Genomic DNA, 20,118 nt, shown 5'->3' on the forward strand with positions numbered 1-20,118 from the left:
TTTCTTGCCATATACCCATGTCAGTGCACAATGTTACAAGAGTAATTTGCGTCAATCCCTTTTTGAACCATTCTGGATGTACCACCGATCAGTTTGGCTCGAAAATTGTACATTTATCTTTATATTTTTCGCTATGGCTGTGGCACAAGACAAGACTGTCTTCCCCACACCCGCCATCTCTGTGACCAGCGCGACTAGAGGGCAATAAGCGGCTCCAACCCCTTTACCTTGACCCCACCGTCGGAGAGACAGACCACCTCCCGCAGCCCCGGACACCGAGGCATCACAAACAAAACAGACGCATGGCTCATACACTGCCAAGCTGCCTACACGCTATGCACATTGCTGTATGCGTATCCTGGAAGACGATACCAGTGCTGAGGGGGTACAGGCATGCTGCCGCTGCGTGGAGTTGCCTAGTAGGTGGTAACTCCCCATGGATAAGGTTGAGGGAGGGTGTGAGTGTCCACCAAGGAACTCCGGGCCATACGTCACACGGGAGATCATTTCCGCTGCCTTGTGCGGGGAACACCGAGCATTTCCACTGGACGGAAGGAAATACTGATCAACGACATTGTCTACTAATATGATTGCGTCTGATGACAAACTAGGAAACTTTGAATGAAAGGACAGATCAGTTGATAAAAAATGCGGACCAACAATCTGAATATGATTCAGTGCCTGGCAAAGGCTGACAAATACACAATGATGAAGTGTTTAAGTGACGTTCATAATAACCGCCAATGCCGATCCTTCGAGTTTTCAACAGTTGCCAAAACAGTCACTTAGTTATCTCTAGTTTCCCCTCCGCTAATTATAAATGAAAAACATAAAATGATTTCACACTTGTACCCAGAAGAACACAGAAAAAACATCCGACATTCTATCTGAAAATATTTGCCGCTGAGACGACATATCTTGCGTAGCTACTCTCACTCTTACAAGACCTTGAATCAGCCGGCATCACCCAGCGTCAAGGTCATCCTCGACGATCACTGCACTCAGTGCCAGCCGCGGGCTTCCCCAGCGGCGGGATGCCCCGCTTGGCTGTTTATAAGGCGAGGCCCCAGCATCACCGCCAGCACTGTCCTCACTGACGGAGTCAACATGAACACCTCAACACTCCTCAGCCGTCCCTTCCTGCTGGTGGTGGTTCTGGCGGTGTCTTGGGCCGCGGCTGTCCCTCTGCAGGACACGAGTCTCCTGCAGGACATCCACTCGGAGACGCAGCTGCAGGAGTTTCTGGAGAACAATCCTTCTGTGGCACTCCAGATGTACCCTGACCTCCTCCGGGAAGCCTCAGAGGTGATGGTGGTCGTCGATCCGGACGTGGTGGTGGAGATGCTGAGGCGGAGGAGCCTGGAGGCGGCGGACATGGAGGAGCAGCAACAGCAGGAGCAGGAGGAGGAGGAGGAGGAGGAGCATGACCGCAGGAAGAGACAGGCCACGTTCGACTTTGGAATGAATCGAGGGTGAGGAAACTGTGTCTTGTCTGTACCTTGCCAAGATTGCCTTAACCAAATGCAGCTCAAACTGTGGTAGTACATGTCATGTTGTGGGTGCCATACCATAGATACATTCAAGAAGAGGTTGGACAAATTCATGGATAGTGAGGTAAGGTGGGGTTAGGATTACAGGAGCTGCCTTGTATTATAGGCCAACCGGCCTCTTGCAGACTCCTTACATTCTTATGTTCTTAAGTTCTTATGTTTTAGTACCTGCCTCCCCCACACCAACCCTACGGCAGGAACTACCATGCCAGTGCGTCCTAACACCTGTCTCACACACACAGAGCCTACGGCAGGAACTACCATGCCAGTGCGTCCTAACACCTGTCTCACACACACAGAGCCTACGGCAGGAACTACCATGCCAGTGCGGGCTACAACCGTCGCTTCAACAACGGCAGGACCGCCGTCGGTGTCAACGCCCACAGGAACTGGGGCTCCAGCGGCAAGTAAGTCCTTGCTAGCATTAGTAGACACAACACTGATGGCAGATGTACCGTGTTTAGTAGATCATTCATGTATAGCTAACCTTGCTGAGGCATACTTCTCATCTGACTCCAATTTGCCTTTTTGCAGGTCCCACGGGATCGGAATCAGCTTCTCGCACAGGTTCCGCCGCTAGAGGGCGTCGCAAACACCGGCCGGCACCGCTGCCGAGATGACACCTTGTCGTACACCAAGTGGGCCGCTCTGCTGCCACGCTCATCAACTCCTACGAGACATAATGTTGTTCATTAGATGAATGGACTGATTTATGATGCTACCTCCTCTTGTAATTACCCTAAAATATATTTATTTTTGGATAAATTTTCATATCTCTATCCCTGAAATAATAGGCTTTGTGTGAAAATCCGTAACTATTATCACCATGTGTTCGACGCCTCCCTCGACACTGACAGGAGGCAATGCTGTACCACTTAGGAAGTACATAAAGGAACACATTTTTGAATATATTAGATTGGATTTTTTTTATAATTGTTGATGTAACTTATTAATCTTGTGTTCTTTGGAGAAAGTAAATCATAACATAACATAACATAACATGGGTCATGAATACTTGTATAATCAAACAAAGCGATTCAGTCACACAAAATCAAGGTTGATGAAGTTAGAGCATGCAGGAACATTCCTCAGGCGCACTCGAATTACATGTAAGTAATTGCCGGGCATGTATACTTGCATGAAATGAGCAAGTTAAAAATCTCTGTCAGTACGATGCGATATATAATCACGAATACAGCTTAGTCGGTATAAATTATCACTTACTGGCAAAGACTGATATAAAACTAATCGTTTTGCGTCCTAGGTACTGCATTTTATTGATTATAGAATATTGCTGCATTTTCTATCCTCTCAGCATTGCATTCAAGATAAAGGGAACCCAAACCCCATTTCGGGGTTAGTATTGGAAACAAAGGAATATCTAATACAGATCCGGCTAGAATTAATTAACAACATATACCTAACAGGAAATAAGTAGCTAGCCGTAGTATCTGTGTAACGACGTTAGTAATTTGATGATAAAACTTAAAGAATGTACATTATAACACAAATATCTATAATTGGTATTCGGACGATCTTTTTTTTAACGTTTTTGGCCTATGGCGCAGATAGGCTTTTTTGGTAGGGCCTGGTGATCGGCCTCAGCCCGTTATGGATCAGGCAAGAGTTTATAGTGGCGCCATCTTGGCTCATGCTGTCCCCCTGAGCTCACCTTTGATCCTCTATGAGAGTGAATTTAGAGTCCGGGTTGATAAGTGATCGATAGGACTGCATTTGGGTAGGCCACGCAACGATGGCTGAAAAATTGCCTGCTTGTTTGTCGCGGCGGGCGGGACGCGAACCTACAGTATACATCCTCTTGGACGCCGCCCCGGCACGCTGTCCACTCAGCCACTGCCTCTCCATGTATTTGTGATTTACATGACCGTGCAAGGAAAAAAAGCCCAACCCTCCCTGGAGAGACGTAGACTGCCTGCGGATTTGATTGAGGTTTGTAATGGATCAAAGGGATTAATAAGGATGATTTAGATGAAGAACTTATGTTCAAAATAGATGTAGAAGCACGCAGCAACGGGTATAAGTTGGATAGGGTAAAGCTCAGGAAGGAAACAAGCTAGGACTGGCTCACGATCAGGGTGATGGATGGGTGAAACAAACACAATAGGTATGTAGTGGAGGCAAACACAATTGAAAGGTTTAAATAGAGGTTAAATGTGTATATGGATGGGAATGCGATGTGGCGAACAACCTATCATCAGGAGCTGTCTCTCTGTGGGTCGCCTGTCATATTGCAGTCTCCTGTCCTCGTGTAGCCTTGCGTATCGACGCTAGCTGCACGCTTGGAAGCAGTCATCTCCAACCCATAACAAGCAGATTTCTCTGTGTTGTGCCGCGCCAAACTCGGAAAGTCCGCCCAAAACCCACTTAGCTGGTGGGTGCCACTTTGGCTGAATGGCTAGAGTGGTGGTTCTCCTTCCAGCTGGTCGCGGGTTTATTTCCCGGCATCGGAAGGTTTGTTTCGCCTTTTCCGGACTAGATCAATTTTCTTCTATTTCGAGACCCTGAGGCCATGTGCATTTTTTAAGCAGATCTAAGATAAGAAGTGCCCCAGTCACATGTGTCCTGACAAGAAACTCTATCCTCATGTCAAGAACTCCGTAATTCATGCAAGCACTCCAAAATGTTGTAATTTTAACTATCTGGTCAGCACACTGATAGGGTCTACTCTTATTTTTTTTCCGTAGCATTTTGAAAAATGTTTTATTTTATCAACTCCCATAATGAATAGTTCTAGTGTGTGCTTCAGTTATCCTTATTAGCTCTTTCCCTGAGCGTGCGGCCTAAAAAACACTCCGGCACCACAGGAGTGTCCTTTAGGACGCTTCCCTGCGCGTTTCCATAATGAGTTAGCAATAACCTCGGATATTGTAATTTTGTAAAATACCTTATTCTATCATCTGACATAAGGTATAATTGTAGTGTGTATTTTAGTTATCCATTTATACCTTACGCTGTTTTTTCCTACTTGTGACAATGACTGTGACGATGGCTTTCCCGGGGAGGCAGACGAGCCGGCGCGTGTGCCGCAGCATCACTCAGTGCCAAGGTCATCTTTGCCGCTCGTCACACTCAGTGCCAGCCGCGGGCTTCCCTGGGGCGGGATGCCCCGCTTGGCTGTTTATAAGGTGAGGCCCCAGCATCACCGCCAGCACTGTCCTCACTGACGGAGTCAACATGAACACCTCAACACTCCTCAGCCGTCCCTTCCTGCTGGTGGTGGTTCTGGCGGTGTCTTGGGCCGCGGCTGTCCCTCTGCAGGACATCCACTCGGAGACGCAGCTGCAGGAGTTTCTGGAGAACAATCCTTCTGTGACACTCCAGATGTACCCTGACCTCCTCCGGGAAGCCTCAGAGGTGATGGTGGTCGTCGATCCTGACGTGGTGGTGGAGATGCTGAGGCGGAGGAGCCTGGAGGCGGCGGACATGGAGGAGCAGCAACAGCAGGAGGAGGAGGAGGAGGAGGAGCCACAGAAAGGATCGGTGGAAGAGGAGGAGGAGGAGGAGCATGACCGCAGGAAGAGACAGGCCACGTTCGGCTTTGGAATGAATCGAGGGTGAGGAAACTGTGTTTTGTCTGTACCTTGCCAAGATTGCCTTAACCAAACGCAGCTTAAGCTGTGATAGTATTGACACTTGTTTTAGTACCTGGCTCCCCTACACCAACCCTACAGCAGGAACTACCATGCCAGTGCGTCCTAACACCTGTCTCACACACATACAGAGCCTACGGCAGGAACTACCATGCCAGTGCGGGCTACAACCGTCGCTTCAACAACGGCAGGACTGCCGTCGGTGTCAACGCCCACAGGAACTGGGGCTCCAGCGGCAAGTAAGTCCTTGCTAGCATTAGTAGACACAACACTGATGGCAGATGTAGCGTGTTTAGTAGATCATTCATGTATAGCTAACCTTGCTGAGGCATACTTCTCATCTGACTCCAATTTGCCTTTTTGCAGGTCCCACGGGTTCGGAATCAGCTTCTCGCACAGGTTCCGCCGCTAGAGGGCGTCGCAAACACCGGCCGGCACCGCTGCCGAGATGACACCTTCTCGTACACCAAGTGGGCCGCTCTGCTGCCACGCTCATCAACTCCTACGAGACATAATGTTGTTCATTAGATGAATGGACTGATTTATGATGCTACCTCCTCTTGTAATTACCCTAAAATATATTTATTTTTGGATAAATTTTCATATCTCTATCCCTGAAATAATAGGCTTTGTGCGAAAATCCGTAACTATTATCACCATGTGTTCGACGCCTCCCTCGACACTGACAGGAGACAATGCTGTACCACTTAGGAAGTACATAAAGGAACACATTTTTGAATATATTAGATTGGATTTTTTTTATAATTGTTGATGTAACTGATTAATCTTGTGTTCTTTGGAGAAAGTAAATCATAACATAACATAACATAACATGGGTCATGAATACTTGTATAATCAAACAAAGCGATTCAGTCACACAAAATCAAGGTTGATGAAGTTAGAGCATGCAGGAACATTCCTCAGGCGCACTCGAATTACATGTAAGTAATTGCTGGGCATGTATACTTGCATGAAATGAGCAAGTTAAAAATCTCTGTCAGTACGATGCGATATATAATCACGAATACAGCTTAGTCGGTATAAATTATCACTTACTGGCAAAGACTGATATAAAACTAATCGTTTTCCGTCCTAGGTACTGCATTTTATTGATTATAGAATATTGCAGCATTTCCTATCCTGTCAGCATTGCATTCAAGATAAAGGGAACCCAAACCCCATTTCGGGGTTAGTATTGGAAACAGATATATATATATATATATATATATATATATATATATATATATATATATATATATATATATATATATATATATATATACATATATATATATATATATATATATATATATATATATATATATATATATATATATATATATATATATATATATATATATATATATATATATATATATATATATATATATATATATATATATATATATATATATATATATATATATATATATATATATATATATATATATATATATATATATATATATATATATATATATATATATAAATATATATATATATATATATATATATATATACATATATACATGTATATATATATTTTTTTTTTTACAGCTAAGGAGACAGTTCAAGGGCGTAATGAAAAAATATATAAAAAAAAGCCCGCTACTCACTGCTCCTGAATAGAGGTCAAAGGAGTGTCCAAAAAGAGAGGTCAATTTCGGGAGGAGAGGCGTCCTGATACCCTCCTCTTGAAAGAGTTCAAGTCGTAGGCAGGAGGAAATACAGATGAAGGAAGATTGTTCCAGAGTTTATCAGCGTGAGGGATGAAAGAGTGAAGGTGCTGGTTGACTCTTGCATAAGGGGTTTGGACAGTATAGGGATGAGCATGAATAGAAAGTCGTGTGCAGAGGGGCCGCGGGAGGGGGGGAGGCATGCAGTTAGCAAGTTCAGAAGAGCAGTCAGCATGAAAATATCGATAGAAGATAGAAAGAGAGGCAACATGGCGGCGGAATTTGAGAGGTAGAAGACTATCAGTATGAGGAAGAGAGCTGATGAGACGAAGAGCCTTTGACTCCACTCTGTCAAGGAGAGCTGTGTGAGTGGACCCCCCCACACATGAGATGCATACTCCATACGAGGGCGGACAAGGCTCCTCTAAATGGATAGCAACTGTGCGGGGGAGAATAACTGGCGGAGACGGTACAGAACGCCCAGCCTAGAGGAAGCTGATTTAGTAAGAGATGAGATATGAAGTTTCCAGTTGAGATTTTGAGTGAAGGATAGACCGAGGATGTTTAGTGTTGAAGAAGGTGATAGCTGGGTGTTGTCAAAGAATAGGGGATAGTTGTTTGGAAGATTGTGTCGAGTGGATAGGTGGAGAAACTGTGTTTTTGAGTCGTTGAAGGACACCAGGTTCTTCTTGCCCCAATCGGAAATAATAGTAAGGCCTGAGGCTAAGCGTTCTGTTGCCTCCAGCCTTGAATCGTTAAGATCCTGTAGAGTGGGTCTTCTATTAAAAGAAGTTGAGTAATGCAGAGAGGAGTCATCGACGTAAGAATGGATAGGACAGTTCGTTTTGGAAAGATCATCAATGAACAACAGAAAGAGAGTGGGAGATAGGACAGAACCCTGTGGGACACCACTGTTAATAGGTTTAGGGGAAGAACAGTGACCGTCCACCACAGCAGAAATAGAACGGTCAGAAAGGAAACTGGAGATAAAGGTACAGAGAGAAGGATAGAAACCGTAGGAGGTAGTTTGGAAAGCAAAGATTTGTGCCAGACCCTATCAAAAGCTTTTGATATGTCCAGCGCAATAGCAAAGGTTTCACCGAAACGGCTAAGAGAGGATGACCAAGAGTCAGTTAGGAAGGCAAGGAGATCACCAGTAGAACGCCCCTTGCGGAACCCATACTGGCGATCAGATAGAAGGTCAGAAGTGGAAAGGTGCTTTTGAATCTTCCGGTTAAGGATTGATTCAAAAGCTTTAGATAGACAGGAAAGTAAAGCTATAGGGCGGTAGTCTTAGGGATTGGAACGGTCACCCTTCTTAGGCACAGGCTGTACAAAGGCGTACTTCCAGCAGGAAGGAAAGGTAGATGTTGATAGGCAGAGACGAAAGAGTTTGACCAGGCATGGTGTCAGCACGGAAGCACAGTTTTTAAGGACAATAGGAGGCACTCCATCAGGTCCATAAGCCTTCTGAGAGTTGAGGCCAGAGAGGGCATAGAAAACATCATTTGGAAGAATTTTAATAACAGGCATAAAGGAGTCAGAGGGGGGATGAGTAGGAGGAATATGCCCAGAATCGTCCAGGGTGGAGTTCTTACAGAGAGTCTGAATGTAGAGTTCAGCCTTAGAGACAGATGAGACGGCAGTGCTGCCGTCAGGGTTAAGGAGAGGAGGGAAAAAGGAAGAAGTGAAATTGGAGGAGATATTTTTGGCTAGATGCCAGAAGTCACGGGAAGAATTAGAAGAAGCAAGATGTTGACATTTTCTATTGATAAAAGAAGTTTTGGTAAGTCGGAGAATAGATTTGGCTCGATTCCGGGCTGAAATGTAAAGGTCAAAGTTAGCGGGTGTTCGAAGGCTCTGGAACCTTTTGTGAGCTGCCTCTCTATCATTGGCAGCACGAGAACAAGCATGATTAAACCAAGGCTTTTTAGCATGAGGAGTAGAGAAAGAACGTGGAATGTATGCCTCCATTCCAGAGACAATCACCTCTGTGATGCGCTGGGCACACACAGAGGGGTCTCTCTCCTGGAAGCAGTAATCATTCCACGGGAAATCGGAAAAGTACATCCTCAGGTCGTCCCAACGAGCTGAAGCAAAATGCCAGAAGCCTCGCCTCTTTGGTGGGTCCAGAGGGTGTACAGGAGCGATAGGACAGGATACAGAAATAAGGTTATGATCGGAGGAGCCCAACGGAGAGAGCAGTTTAACAGAGTAAGCAGAAGGATTAGAGGTAAGGAGGAGGTCTAGAATGTTGGGCCTGTCTCCAAGACGGTCGGGAATACGAGTAGGGTGCTGAATCAACTGCTCTAGGTCGTTGAGGAGAGCAAAGTTTTAGGCTTGTTCACCAGGCTGGTCAGTGAAAGAGGATGAAAGCCAAAGCTGGTGGTGAACATTGAAATCTCCCAAGATGGAGATTTCAGCGAAGGGAGAGTGAGTCAAGATGTGCTCCACTTTAGAGTTCAAATAGTCAAAGAATTTTACATAGTTAGTAGAGTTAGGTGAGAGATAAACAGCACACATGTATTTAGTAATAGAATGACAATGAAGTCTTAGCCAGATGGTAGAAAATTCAGAAGAGTCAAGGTCGTGGGCACGAGAGCAAGTGATGTCGTTGCGCACGTAGACGCAACACCCAGCTTTGGATTGAAATTTAGGATAGAGATAGTAGGAGGGAACAGAGTAGAGATTGCTAGCAGTAGCCTCAGAAACCTGTGTCTCAGTGAGGAAGAGAAGGTGAGGTTTAGAGGAGGAGAGATGGTGTTCCACAGAATGGAAATTAGAACGAAGACCGCGAATGTTGCAGAAATTGATAAGGAGGAGGTTCGAGGAGTCATCAGGACACCTCTCAAGTCGGCAGCCAGAAGGGGAGTCCTTCCTGGGGAAATTTATGCCCCCCCCCCCCCCCCAGGCGGGGACTCCGAGGGTCTGTAATTTTTCGCCATTTTGAATTTTGAATTTTGGGAAAAGGTGTGTGTGTGTTGTGTGAATGTAGTGTGGTGTAGAAAGAGAGAGGAACTGTCTTTAGAGAGCATGATGAACTACTCTCTGGTGTTGATGAGACAAAAGGGAAACGGTTAGTGAGGACATGTGAAGGGTCTTTGAAGGGTTTCAGCACCCTCCTCGCTTCCCATATATCCTCACCGGGAGTAGCTCACGCCCGTTCAGTAGGTGTCTTACTACCTACTCCTGATAATACAGATCTGGCTAGAATTAATTAACAACATATACCTAACAGGAAATAAGTAGCTAGCCGTAGTATCTGTGTAACGACGTTAGTAATTTGATGATAAAACTTAAAGAATGTACATTATAACACAAATATCTATAATTGGTATTCGGACGATCTTTTTTCTTTACGTTTTTGGCCTATGGCGCAGATAGGCTATTTTGGTAGGGCCTGGTGATCGGCCTCAGCCCGTTATGGATCAGGCAAGAATTTATAGCGGCGCCATCTTGGCTCATGCTGTCCCCCGGAGCTCATCTTTAATCCTCTTAACCCGGTAGCAGCGACGGGCCAAATTTGTGGCTTTATGATGTAGCACCGACGGGCCAAATTTTTGCCATGATATAAACCCCCAAAAATAGATGATGCATAAACTGATCACAAATGCGTTGATATATATTATGAAACGGTTTGCTGAGGGATGATTATTTCTCATTTTTCTCACTTAAGAGGGAAGGGCCTTCAAGAAACATGATCCTCGCAGCTACTGGGTTAAAGAGAGCATCTAGAGTCCGGGTTGATAGGTGATCTTTAGGACAGCATTTGGGTAGGCCACGCAGCGATGGCTGAAAAATTGCCTGCTTGTTTGTCGCGGCGGGCGGGACGCGAGCCTACAGTATACGTCCTCCTGGACGCCGCCCCGGCACGCTGTCCACTCAGCCACTGCCTCTCCATGTATTTGTGATTTACATGACCGTGCAAGGAAAAAAAGCCCTACCCTCCCTGGAAAGACGTAGACTGCCTGCGGATTTGATTGAGGTTTGTAATGGATCAAAGGGATTAATAAGGATGATTTAGATGAAGATGTTATCCTTATTAGCTCTTTCCCTGAGCGTGCGGCCTAAAAAACACTCCGGCACCACAGGAGTGTCCTTTAGGACGCTTCCCTGCACGTTTCCATAATGAGTTAGCAATAACCTCGGATATTGTAATTTTGTAAAATACCTTATTCTATCATCTGACATAAGGTATAATTGTAGTGTGTATTTTAGTTATCCATTTATACCTTACGCTGTTTTTTCCTACTTGTGACAATGGCCGTGACGATGGCTTTCCCGGGGAGGCAGACGAGCCGGCGCGTGTGCCGCAGCATCACTCAGTGCCAAGGTCATCTTTGCCGCTCGTCACACTCAGTGCCAACGGAGGGCTTCCCAGGGGCGGGATGCCCCGCTTGGCTGTTTATAAGGCGAGGCCCCAGCATCACCGCCAGCACTGTCCTCACTGACGGAGTCAACATGAACACCTCAACACTCCTCAGCCGTCCCTTCCTGCTGGTGGTGGTTCTGGCGGTGTCCTGGGCCGCGGCTGTCCCTCTGCAGGACACGGGTCTCCTGCAGAACATCCACTCGGAGACGCAGCTGCAGGAGTTTCTGGAGAACAATCCTTCTGTGGCATTCCAGATGTACCCTGACCTCCTCCGGGAAGCCTCAGAGGTGATGGTGATCGTCGATCCTGACGTGGTGGTGGAGATGCTGAGGCGGAGGAGCCTGGAGGCGGCGGACATGGAGGAGCAGCAACAGCAGGAGGAGGAGGAGGAAGAGGAGGAGCCACATAAGGGATCGGTAGAAGAGGAGAAGGAGGAGCATGACCGCAGGAAGAGACAGGCCACATTCGACTTTGGAATGAATCGAGGGTGAGGAAACTGTGTTTTGTCTGTACCTTGCCAAGATTGCCTTAACCAAACGCAGCTTAAGCTGTGATAGTATTGACACTTGTTTTAGTACCTGGCTCCCCTACACCAACCCTACTGCAGGAACTACCATGCCAATGCGTCCTAACACCTGTCTCACACACATACAGAGCCTACGGCAGGAACTACCATGCCAGTGCGGGCTACAACCGTCGCTTCAACAACGGCAGGACCGCCGTCGGTGTCAACGCCCACAGGAACTGGGGCTCCAGCGGCAAGTAAGTCCTTGCTAGCATTAGTAAACACAACACTGATGGCAGATGTACCGTGTTTAGTAGGTCATTCATGTATAGCTAACCTTGCTGAGGCATATTTCTCATCTGACTCTAATTTGCCTCTTTGCAGGTCCCACGGGTTCGGAATCAGCTTCTCGCACAGGTTCCGCCGCTAGAGGGCGTCGCAAACACCGGCCGGCGCCGCTGCCGAGGTGACACCTTGTCGTACACCAAGTGGGCCGCTCTGCTGCCACGCTCATCAACTCCTACGAGACATAATGCTGTTCATTAGATGAATGGACTGTTTATTATGCTACTTCCTCTTGTAATTACCAAAAAAATAAATTTATTTTTGGATGAATTTTTATATAATTACCCCTGCATATATAGACCGACACCGTATGATAGTCCGTAACTCTACTCTTACGAAATGTTCGACGCCTCCCTGGACACGGATAGGAGATATTGCTGATCCGCTTAGGAAGTGGTTCAAGGAACACATTTGTGTATACTGGATTGCAAAAAAACATTTTTATTGTAGATTTGGAGAAGGTTATTTAATGTGAAGATCATGAGGTTCATGTGTACTTTTAAATGTCAATCACAGCAATTCAGTCATACAAAGCCAAGATTAGTGAAGTTAAAGCATGCAGGAATATCCCTCAATGAGCTATATGAAATTACTTGCCTGGCATGTATACTTGCATGAAATGAGCAAGTTAAAAGAGTCTATCATTACGATGCAAAAATCACAATTAAAACTTTGATGGTGTAAATGACATTTCCCGGCAAAGATTAATAAAAAAAAAAAAAAAAAAAAAGTTTAGTGTTTTGGGTATTGCATTTTATTGGTTATAGAATATAATTTCATTTTCAATTCCCTCAGTATTGCATACAAGATAAAGGACATATATAGCAAATTACTTTGCTAATATGAGAAACAAAAGAACATATCATACAGATCTTTCCATGATTAAAATTACTTACCTAACAAGAAATAAGTAGCTAGCTCTACTGTTTGTGTATAATAACGACGTTAGTAATTTAATGATAAGACTTGAAGAATGTACATTATAACACTAATATCTTTAACTGGTGTTGGATGAGCTTATATATGTGATTTACATTTCGGACCCCACCGTGCAGTGAAAGATTAAAGAAAAAAAATCCTTGGAAAGAGGTAGACTGAGTGGGGATTTAATTTAGGTTTTTAATGGAATAAGGGATTGATAAAGTTAATTTAGATGATTTTTTGTTCAAACAGATCTAGGAGCACACAACAATGGGTATAAGTTGGATAAATTCAAATTCAGGAAGAAAATTGGCAAGAATTGGTTCACGAAGGATGAATGAAGCAACCCGAGTAGGTATGTGGCGGAGGCAAACACAAATGAAGGCTTTAAATGGAAGTTAGATATACATATGGATGGGAATGTAATGTGGTGAATAATCCATCTCTAGGAGCTGCCATGTGTGGGCCAACTGGCATTTTGCAGTCTCCTGTCCTTGTGTAGACTTGTGCATCGATGGTACACACTTCGGAGCAGTCATCTCCAACCCATAACAGGCAGGTTTCTGTGTGTGTAGTTGCCCGATCAGAGGCGGAAAGACTTCCAAAATGCACTTGCTGTTGGTTACCTCTTTGGCTGACTGGTTAGAGTGGTGGTTTTCCCTCCTGCAAATCACGGGTTTAAACCCCGGCACTGAAAGGTTTGTTTCGCCCTTTAAAGGCTACATCAGTTCTCGTGTGTTTCGAGACACTGAGACCAGTGAATTTTCTAAGCAGTTTTAAGATAAGAAGTGTCCCCATCACATATGTCTGACAAGAAACTCTGTCCTTATATCAAGAAGACTTTAATTCATGCAAGCACTCCTAAAGGTTTCTTTTTTCGTCATGTTAACTTTTTGGTCAGCACACTCTAGGGTCTACACATTTTTTGTTAAATGTCTTATTTCATCAGCTCATATAATAAACAGATCTAGTGTGTGCTAGTTATCCTTATTAGTTCCTTCCGTGAGTGTGCGTCCTAAAATCGCTCCGGCACCACAGGAGTGTTCTTTAGGACGTTTTCCTGCACGTTTCCATAATGCGTAATAATAACCTCGGGAATCATAAACATTTGTTACATAAATGCACAGGATAATATTTCCATCCCACTGACATCGAACATACACTGGGAAACACAGTTCAATGTAAGATTTCCCACTATACTTTGGAAACTTGTAGTGTACCACAACATATAAGTGTGCATCTGCAGATCTTCAAATAAAGCAACTTTATCGAATGCTTAGCGAATAAGATATTGACTATAGGTTATATGGACAATGAATTTTAATTGAGAATCCTATATTAGCGCATCAAACGCAACATAAAAAAAGATGACAGCTTTTGATAATTTATAATTTTCGTTCCCTTCTTCCTATACACTTCTGTATCTGCTAGAAAGCGAAGGTTATACATTCCTTGAATAGGTTTCTGTTCACATGCCATTTTGTTGCATCATCAGGATATTATCACAACGACGCTGAAATAAGAGTATGGCTTCGCATTCCTTTAGATTTGTACGATAGGTATTTTTACCTTGATACACCTGGCATGTATCCTTACTACAACTCTCCGTTCCTGTGAGTGTACGGGTGTTGTCAAGCGTTTACTGTGTCCCAAACAGCACGCAGCGGTGGCCGCGGCACCACAGCCACATGAGCACTCCTCGTCACCCGCATTTTCGCAGGTTGACAATAATTGAGAGAAAAAGCCCGACAAAACAAGAGAACATCTGTGTAACAATCATGTCATATTTCAAGCTTCATTATTATAATTATAAATAAAGGTTTTCATCAGAAATGCTAATCTTGTCTTTTATCTATTATTGGTCTCAGGATTATGTGAAACCATTAAAAATAATCCCAAAAAATAAACATTTATTTCGAAAATTACAAGAGGAACATGTGCATTAAATATTTTATTCATCTCCCGGCACTGAAGGAGTTGAAGAGCGTGACAGCAGAGCGGCCCACTTGGTGTACGGTAAGGTGTCATCTCGGCAGCGGTGACGGCCGGTGTTTGCGACGCCCTCTAGCGGCGGAACCTGTGCGAGAAGCTGATTCCGAACCCGTGGGACCTGCAAAGAAGCAAGTAGGAGTCAGATGCGAAGCTTGCCTCAGCAAGGTTAGGTAAACATGAATGATCTACTAAACACGGTACATCTGCCATCAGTGTTGTGTCTACTAATGCTAGCAAGGACTTACTTGCCGCTGGAGCCCCAGTTCCTGTGGGCGTTGACACCGACGGCGGTCCTGCCGCTGTTGAAGCGACGGTTGTAGCCCGCACTGGCATGGTAGTTCCTGCCATAGGTTCTGTGTGTGAGAGACAGGTGTTAGGACGCACTGGCATGGTAGTTCCTGCCGTAGGCTCTGTGTGTGTGAGACAGGTGTTAGGACGCACTGGCATGGTAGTTCCTGCCGTAGGCTCTGTGTGTGAAAGACAGGTGTTAGGACGCACTGGCATGGTAGTTCCTGCCGTAGGCTCTGTGTGTGTGAGACAGGTGTTAGGACGCACTGGCATGGTAGTTCCTGCCGTAGGCTCTGTGTGTGAGAGACAGGTGTTACGACGCACTGGCATGGTAGTTCCTGCCATAGGTTCTGTGTGTGAGAGACAGGTGTTACGACGCACTGGCATGGTAGTTCCTGCAGTAAGGTTGGTGTGGGGGAGCCAGGTACTAAAACAAGTGTCAATACTACCACAGTTTGAGCTGCGTTTGGTTAAGGCAATCTTGGCAAGGTACAGACAAAACACAGTTTCCTCACCCTCGATTCATTCCAAAGTCGAACGTGGCCTGTCTCTTCCTGCGGTCATGCTCCTCCTCCTCCTCCTCTTCCACCGATCCCTTCTGTGGCTGCTCCTCCTCCTTCTCCTCCTGTTGTTGCTGCTCCTCCATGTCCGCCGCCTCCAGGCTCCTCCGCCTCAGCATCTCCACCACCACGTCCGGATCGACGACCACCATCACCTCTGAGGCTTCCCGGAGGAGGTCAGGGTACATCTGGAGTGCCACAGAAGGATTGTTCTCCAGATACTCCTGCAGCTGCGTCTCCGAGTGGATGTCCTGCAGGAGACCCGTGTCCTGCAGAGGGACAGCCGCGGCCCAGGACACCGCCAGAACCACCACCAGCAGGAAGGGTCGGCTGAGGAGTGTTGAGGTGTTCATGTTGACTCCGTCAGTGAGGACAGTGCTGGCGGTGATGCTGGGGCCTCGCCTTATAAACAGCCAAGCGGGGCATCTCGCCCCTGGGAAGCCCGCGGCTGGCACTGAGTGTGGCGAGCGGCGAGGCTGACCTTGGCACTAAGGGATGCCCGGTGCCGGCTTATGCAAGGCCATGTGAGAGCGTCAGTGCCCTTACAAAGGATATGACGTCTTTTACTCTTATACGAAACAGCGGCAAATATTTTCCAATTGAATGTCAGATATTTTTCCGTCGTCTACAGGGTTGGAAATAAGTTTAAGCTTTTCATCTAAATATAGCAGAGCGGAAACTGGAGATGACTATGTGACAATTTTGGCGGCTGTTGAAAGCTCAAAGCATCGTCCTTGGCGGTATCATGCACGTCACTCTGAACACTTTATAATTACGTATTAGTCAGCCTTTGCCAGGCAATAAATCATATTCAGATTGTTGGTCTGTATTATATATCAACTGATCTGTCCTTTCATTCAAAGTTTCCTAGTTTGTCATCAGACGCAATCATATTAGTAGACAATGTCGTTGATCAGTATTTCCTTCCGTCCAGTGGAAATGCTCGGTGTTCCCCGCACAAGGCAGCGGAAATGATCTCCCGTGTGACGTATGGCCCGGAGTTCCTTGGTGGACACTCACACCCTCCCTCAACCTTATCCATGGGGTGTTACCACCTACTAGGCAACTCCACGCAGCGGCAGCATGCCTGTACCCCCTCAGCACTGGTATCGTCTTCCAGGATACGCATACAGCAATGTGCATAGCGTGTAGGCAGCTTGGCAGTGTATGAGCCATGCGTCTGTTTTGTTTGTGATGCCTCGGTGTCCGGGGCTGCGGGAGGTGGTCTGTCTCTCCGACAGTGGGGTCAAGGTAAAGGGAATTATCTTTACCTTGGTTGGAGCCGCTTTTTTTCTTTTGATACCAAATATGTATGTATATATGTATATATATATATATATATATATATATATATATATATATATATATATATATATATATATATATATATATATATATATATATATATATATATATATATATATATATATATATATATATATATATATATATATATATATATATATATATATATATATATATATATATATATATATATATATATATATATATATATATATATATATATATATATATATATATATATATATATATATATATATATATATATATATATATATATATATATAGAAAGCAAATTAAAAGTATTATTCATAAATGGGAAGAAATAGGGTTGAATACTAAATAAAAAAAAATAGCATGTATAATAAGGCTCAATATAGGTTGATTTGTATAGTGAAATGATTATATATAAAAAAAGTAACTTTTTTATAAATATATTAAGATGGCTTTAATACAAGATAGTCAACATATTGAAGTGTTCATATATGAATTTTTATGTAGATATATTATTTTTTGTGGCGTCAGGAAGGTTTTTCGTCGCGGCGCGTGAAATGAGTCAGATTCGGCGAATTTTCGTCGCGACTTCTGGTCAAGCTCGAGCAAAAACTACTGAAGCTAGGAAGGCGTGCTTGGTGGCATATGAAAGCTCTATTAATACAGATTAATAATCAGAAAAAAACTGGAAAGCACTTCATAAGGTAATAAGTTATAAGCAAAAAACGAGGACGTGTCCAAATCGGGGCAAAAGGGCCGAAAAACAGGCTATATTGTGACGGCTCGACGACAAACTTGGAATCGAGATATCAAAAACTCCTTCGAACTGGTCAAACTACATTGCCAAGAAGGGCTGCATGCCAAAGTACAGCCTTATAGAGGCAATAGCAATGCCACACTAGACAAAAACGGCAAAGTGTCTGGAGTTCGTCAAAATCGCTCTCAAAAGGGTTTACGTTTCGAGCTCTAGCGACGAAACTACTAGGATTAGGGAAATGTTAGGCATCATCTTGGAAAGCACATTGGTAGGGCTGAATTATTTGTTAAATAGTTTTTTTGAAATTCTAAAAAAATGAGTGGGTTTCAAGGTTGGGAACTCAAAAATAGTTTTTTTTCAGAACCGTTTTGTGCGAATTTATTTGTTGTTTCACCATTTCGAGTCGTTTTTTGATCCCGGTCGCTTATTAAAAAAATATAGCCCTTTCATTTTGCCGTCGATTGATACTAAAAACATTTCTGTAGCCCCAGAAATAAGGGAGTTATGGAGATTCACACCAAAGCAGTTGATTTTCCAAAATTCGCGGCTTAATGACAGGGCTGGGGCAAGTTTTCGGTCCATAGTGTGGGGTTTACTGTTATCTATCATCATCATTATCATCATTCTCATCGGTGTGGTAAATATCTTCCACCGTGGATAAGCTCGATAATCATGAGATGAATTTTTCTTGCCACATATACCCATGTCAATGCACTTTGATATTAGTTACATGAGTAAATTGCGCCAATCCCTTTTTGAACTACTATGGAAGTACCACTGATCTGTTTGGCTCGAAAATAGTACATATATCTTTATTTTTTTTTCGCTATTGCTAAGATACAAGACAAGAATATCTTCCCCACACCCGCCATCTCTGTGACCAGCGCGACGAGGGGGCAAGTAAGAGGCTCCAGAAACACCCCAGGCTGGGCCAAGCACTGATCTACTGCGGCCCCTTAATAATTAACGTATCACCCTGAAATAAGCTGCGGCATTTTTTTTCACATTTTTAGCTAATAACGAATGTGCACAGCAAGGTGACAGGTAGACAGAATCCTGTGAGGGGTTAGCACACTAAACCGCTGCTGCATGTCCTCTTGTACTGCAATAGCTACGACTCAGAGGCCAGTACTGCTTGGAGGACATTTAAGAATACATAAGTAAATAATGAAATAGCAATATTAACAATAAAATATAATTCCAAATCACGGTTAAACATGCATTATGATGCTATTGTCAGCGAAGAAATGTGTTTCCATTACTTGAGGTTGAAAGACACTAGTAAAGAGTGTGGCAGCTTTTGTGTCATCCAATTACGCTGTTTTTTCCTAGTTGTAACGATGGCATTCCCGGGGAGGCAGACGAGCCGGCGCGTGTGCCGCAGCATCACTCAGTGCCAAGGTCATCTTTGCCGCTCGCCACACTCAGTGCCAGCCTCGGGCTTCCCAGGGTCGGGATGCCCCGCTTGGCTGTTTATAAGGCGAGGCCCCAGCATCACTCAGTGCCAAGGTCATCTTTGCCGCTCGCCACACTCAGTGCCAGCCGCGGGCTTCCCAGGGGCGGGATGCCCCGCTTGGCTGTTTATAAGGCGAGGCCCCAGCATCACCGCCAGCACTGTCCTCACTGACGGAGTCAACATGAACACCTCAACACTCCTCAGCCGTCCCTTCCTGCTGGTGGTGGTTCTGGCGGTGTCCTGGGCCGCGGCTGTCCCTCTGCAGGACACGGGTCTCCTGCAGGACATCCACTCGGAGACGCAGCTGCAGGAGTATCTGGAGAACAATCCTTCTGTGGCACTCCAGATGTACCCTGACCTCCTCCGGGAAGCCTCAGAGGTGATGGTGGTCGTCGATCCGGACGTGGTGGTGGAGATGCTGAGGCGGAGGAGCCTGGAGGCGGCGGACATGCAGGAGCAGCAACAGCAGGAGGAGGAGGAGGAGGAGCCACAGAAGGTATCGGTGGAAGAGGAGGAGGAGGAGGAGCACGACCGCAGGAAGAGACAGGCCACGTTCGGCTTTGGAATGAATCGAGGGTGAGGAAACTGTGTTTTGTCTGTACCTTGCCAAGATTGCCTTAACCAAACGCAGCTCAAACTGTGATAGTATTGACACTTGTTTTAGTATGTGCCTCCCACACACCAACCCTACAGCAGGAACTACCATGCCAGTGCGCCCTAACACCTGTCCCACACACACAGAGCCTACGGCAGGAACTACCATGCCAGTGCGGGCTACAACCGTCGCTT

General features: G+C 45.0%; 3 protein-coding genes and 1 long non-coding RNA gene across 22 annotated transcripts in view; 2 read left to right on the forward strand and 2 right to left on the reverse strand.

Moving 5' to 3' along the window:
- Positions 1 to 16,226, reverse strand: part of LOC127004598 (uncharacterized) — a 31,188-nt gene extending 14,962 nt beyond the window's left edge. Inside the window, exons 1-3 of one of the 5 annotated variants that reach the window (XM_050872590.1) lie at positions 15,776 to 16,225; positions 15,218 to 15,325; positions 15,058 to 15,090 (exon numbers count right to left, since the gene is read on the reverse strand). In XM_050872590.1, the coding sequence (XP_050728547.1) occupies positions 15,058 to 15,090; positions 15,218 to 15,325; positions 15,776 to 16,173 (539 nt within the window). In that variant the 5' untranslated portion in view covers positions 16,174 to 16,225. Of the gene's footprint in view, positions 1 to 15,057; positions 15,091 to 15,217; positions 15,326 to 15,775 lie in introns of all 5 variants that reach the window. The other 4 variants (XM_050872600.1, XM_050872578.1, XM_050872568.1 and 1 more) reach the window with 4 other exon arrangements.
- LOC127004640 (uncharacterized) overlaps positions 1,060 to 20,118 on the forward strand; it is a 19,471-nt gene continuing 412 nt past the window's right edge. The window contains exons 1-4 of one of the 15 annotated variants that reach the window (XM_050872726.1): positions 1,060 to 1,396; positions 5,011 to 5,125; positions 5,293 to 5,400; positions 12,099 to 12,180. In XM_050872726.1, the coding sequence (XP_050728683.1) occupies positions 1,108 to 1,396; positions 5,011 to 5,125; positions 5,293 to 5,400; positions 12,099 to 12,144 (558 nt within the window). In that variant the 5' untranslated portion in view covers positions 1,060 to 1,107 and the 3' untranslated portion in view covers positions 12,145 to 12,180. Of the gene's footprint in view, positions 1,473 to 1,849; positions 1,958 to 2,084; positions 2,316 to 5,010; positions 5,126 to 5,292; positions 5,401 to 5,527; positions 5,759 to 11,863; positions 12,032 to 12,098; positions 12,330 to 20,118 lie in introns of those variants that run through there. The other 14 variants (XM_050872718.1, XM_050872744.1, XM_050872708.1 and 11 more) reach the window with 14 other exon arrangements.
- Positions 1,407 to 5,616, reverse strand: LOC127004765 (uncharacterized). The gene is made up of 3 exons (XR_007757983.1): positions 5,481 to 5,616; positions 1,833 to 2,037; positions 1,407 to 1,775 (listed from the first exon to the last, which is right to left on the reverse strand). It is a non-coding gene; the product is annotated as an uncharacterized LOC127004765 (long non-coding RNA).
- Positions 19,465 to 20,118, forward strand: part of LOC127004594 (uncharacterized) — a 1,066-nt gene continuing 412 nt past the window's right edge. Inside the window, exons 1-2 of the mRNA XM_050872488.1 lie at positions 19,465 to 19,905; positions 20,071 to 20,118. The exon at positions 20,071 to 20,118 is cut by the window's right edge and continues 60 nt beyond it. Of these exons, the coding sequence (XP_050728445.1) occupies positions 19,511 to 19,905; positions 20,071 to 20,118 (443 nt within the window). The 5' untranslated portion in view covers positions 19,465 to 19,510. The remainder of the gene's footprint in view (positions 19,906 to 20,070) is intronic.

The sequence above is a fragment of the Eriocheir sinensis genome, chromosome 3 (assembly GCF_024679095.1).
Source record: "Eriocheir sinensis breed Jianghai 21 chromosome 3, ASM2467909v1, whole genome shotgun sequence".
NCBI classification, from domain to species: domain Eukaryota; kingdom Metazoa; phylum Arthropoda; class Malacostraca; order Decapoda; family Varunidae; genus Eriocheir; species Eriocheir sinensis.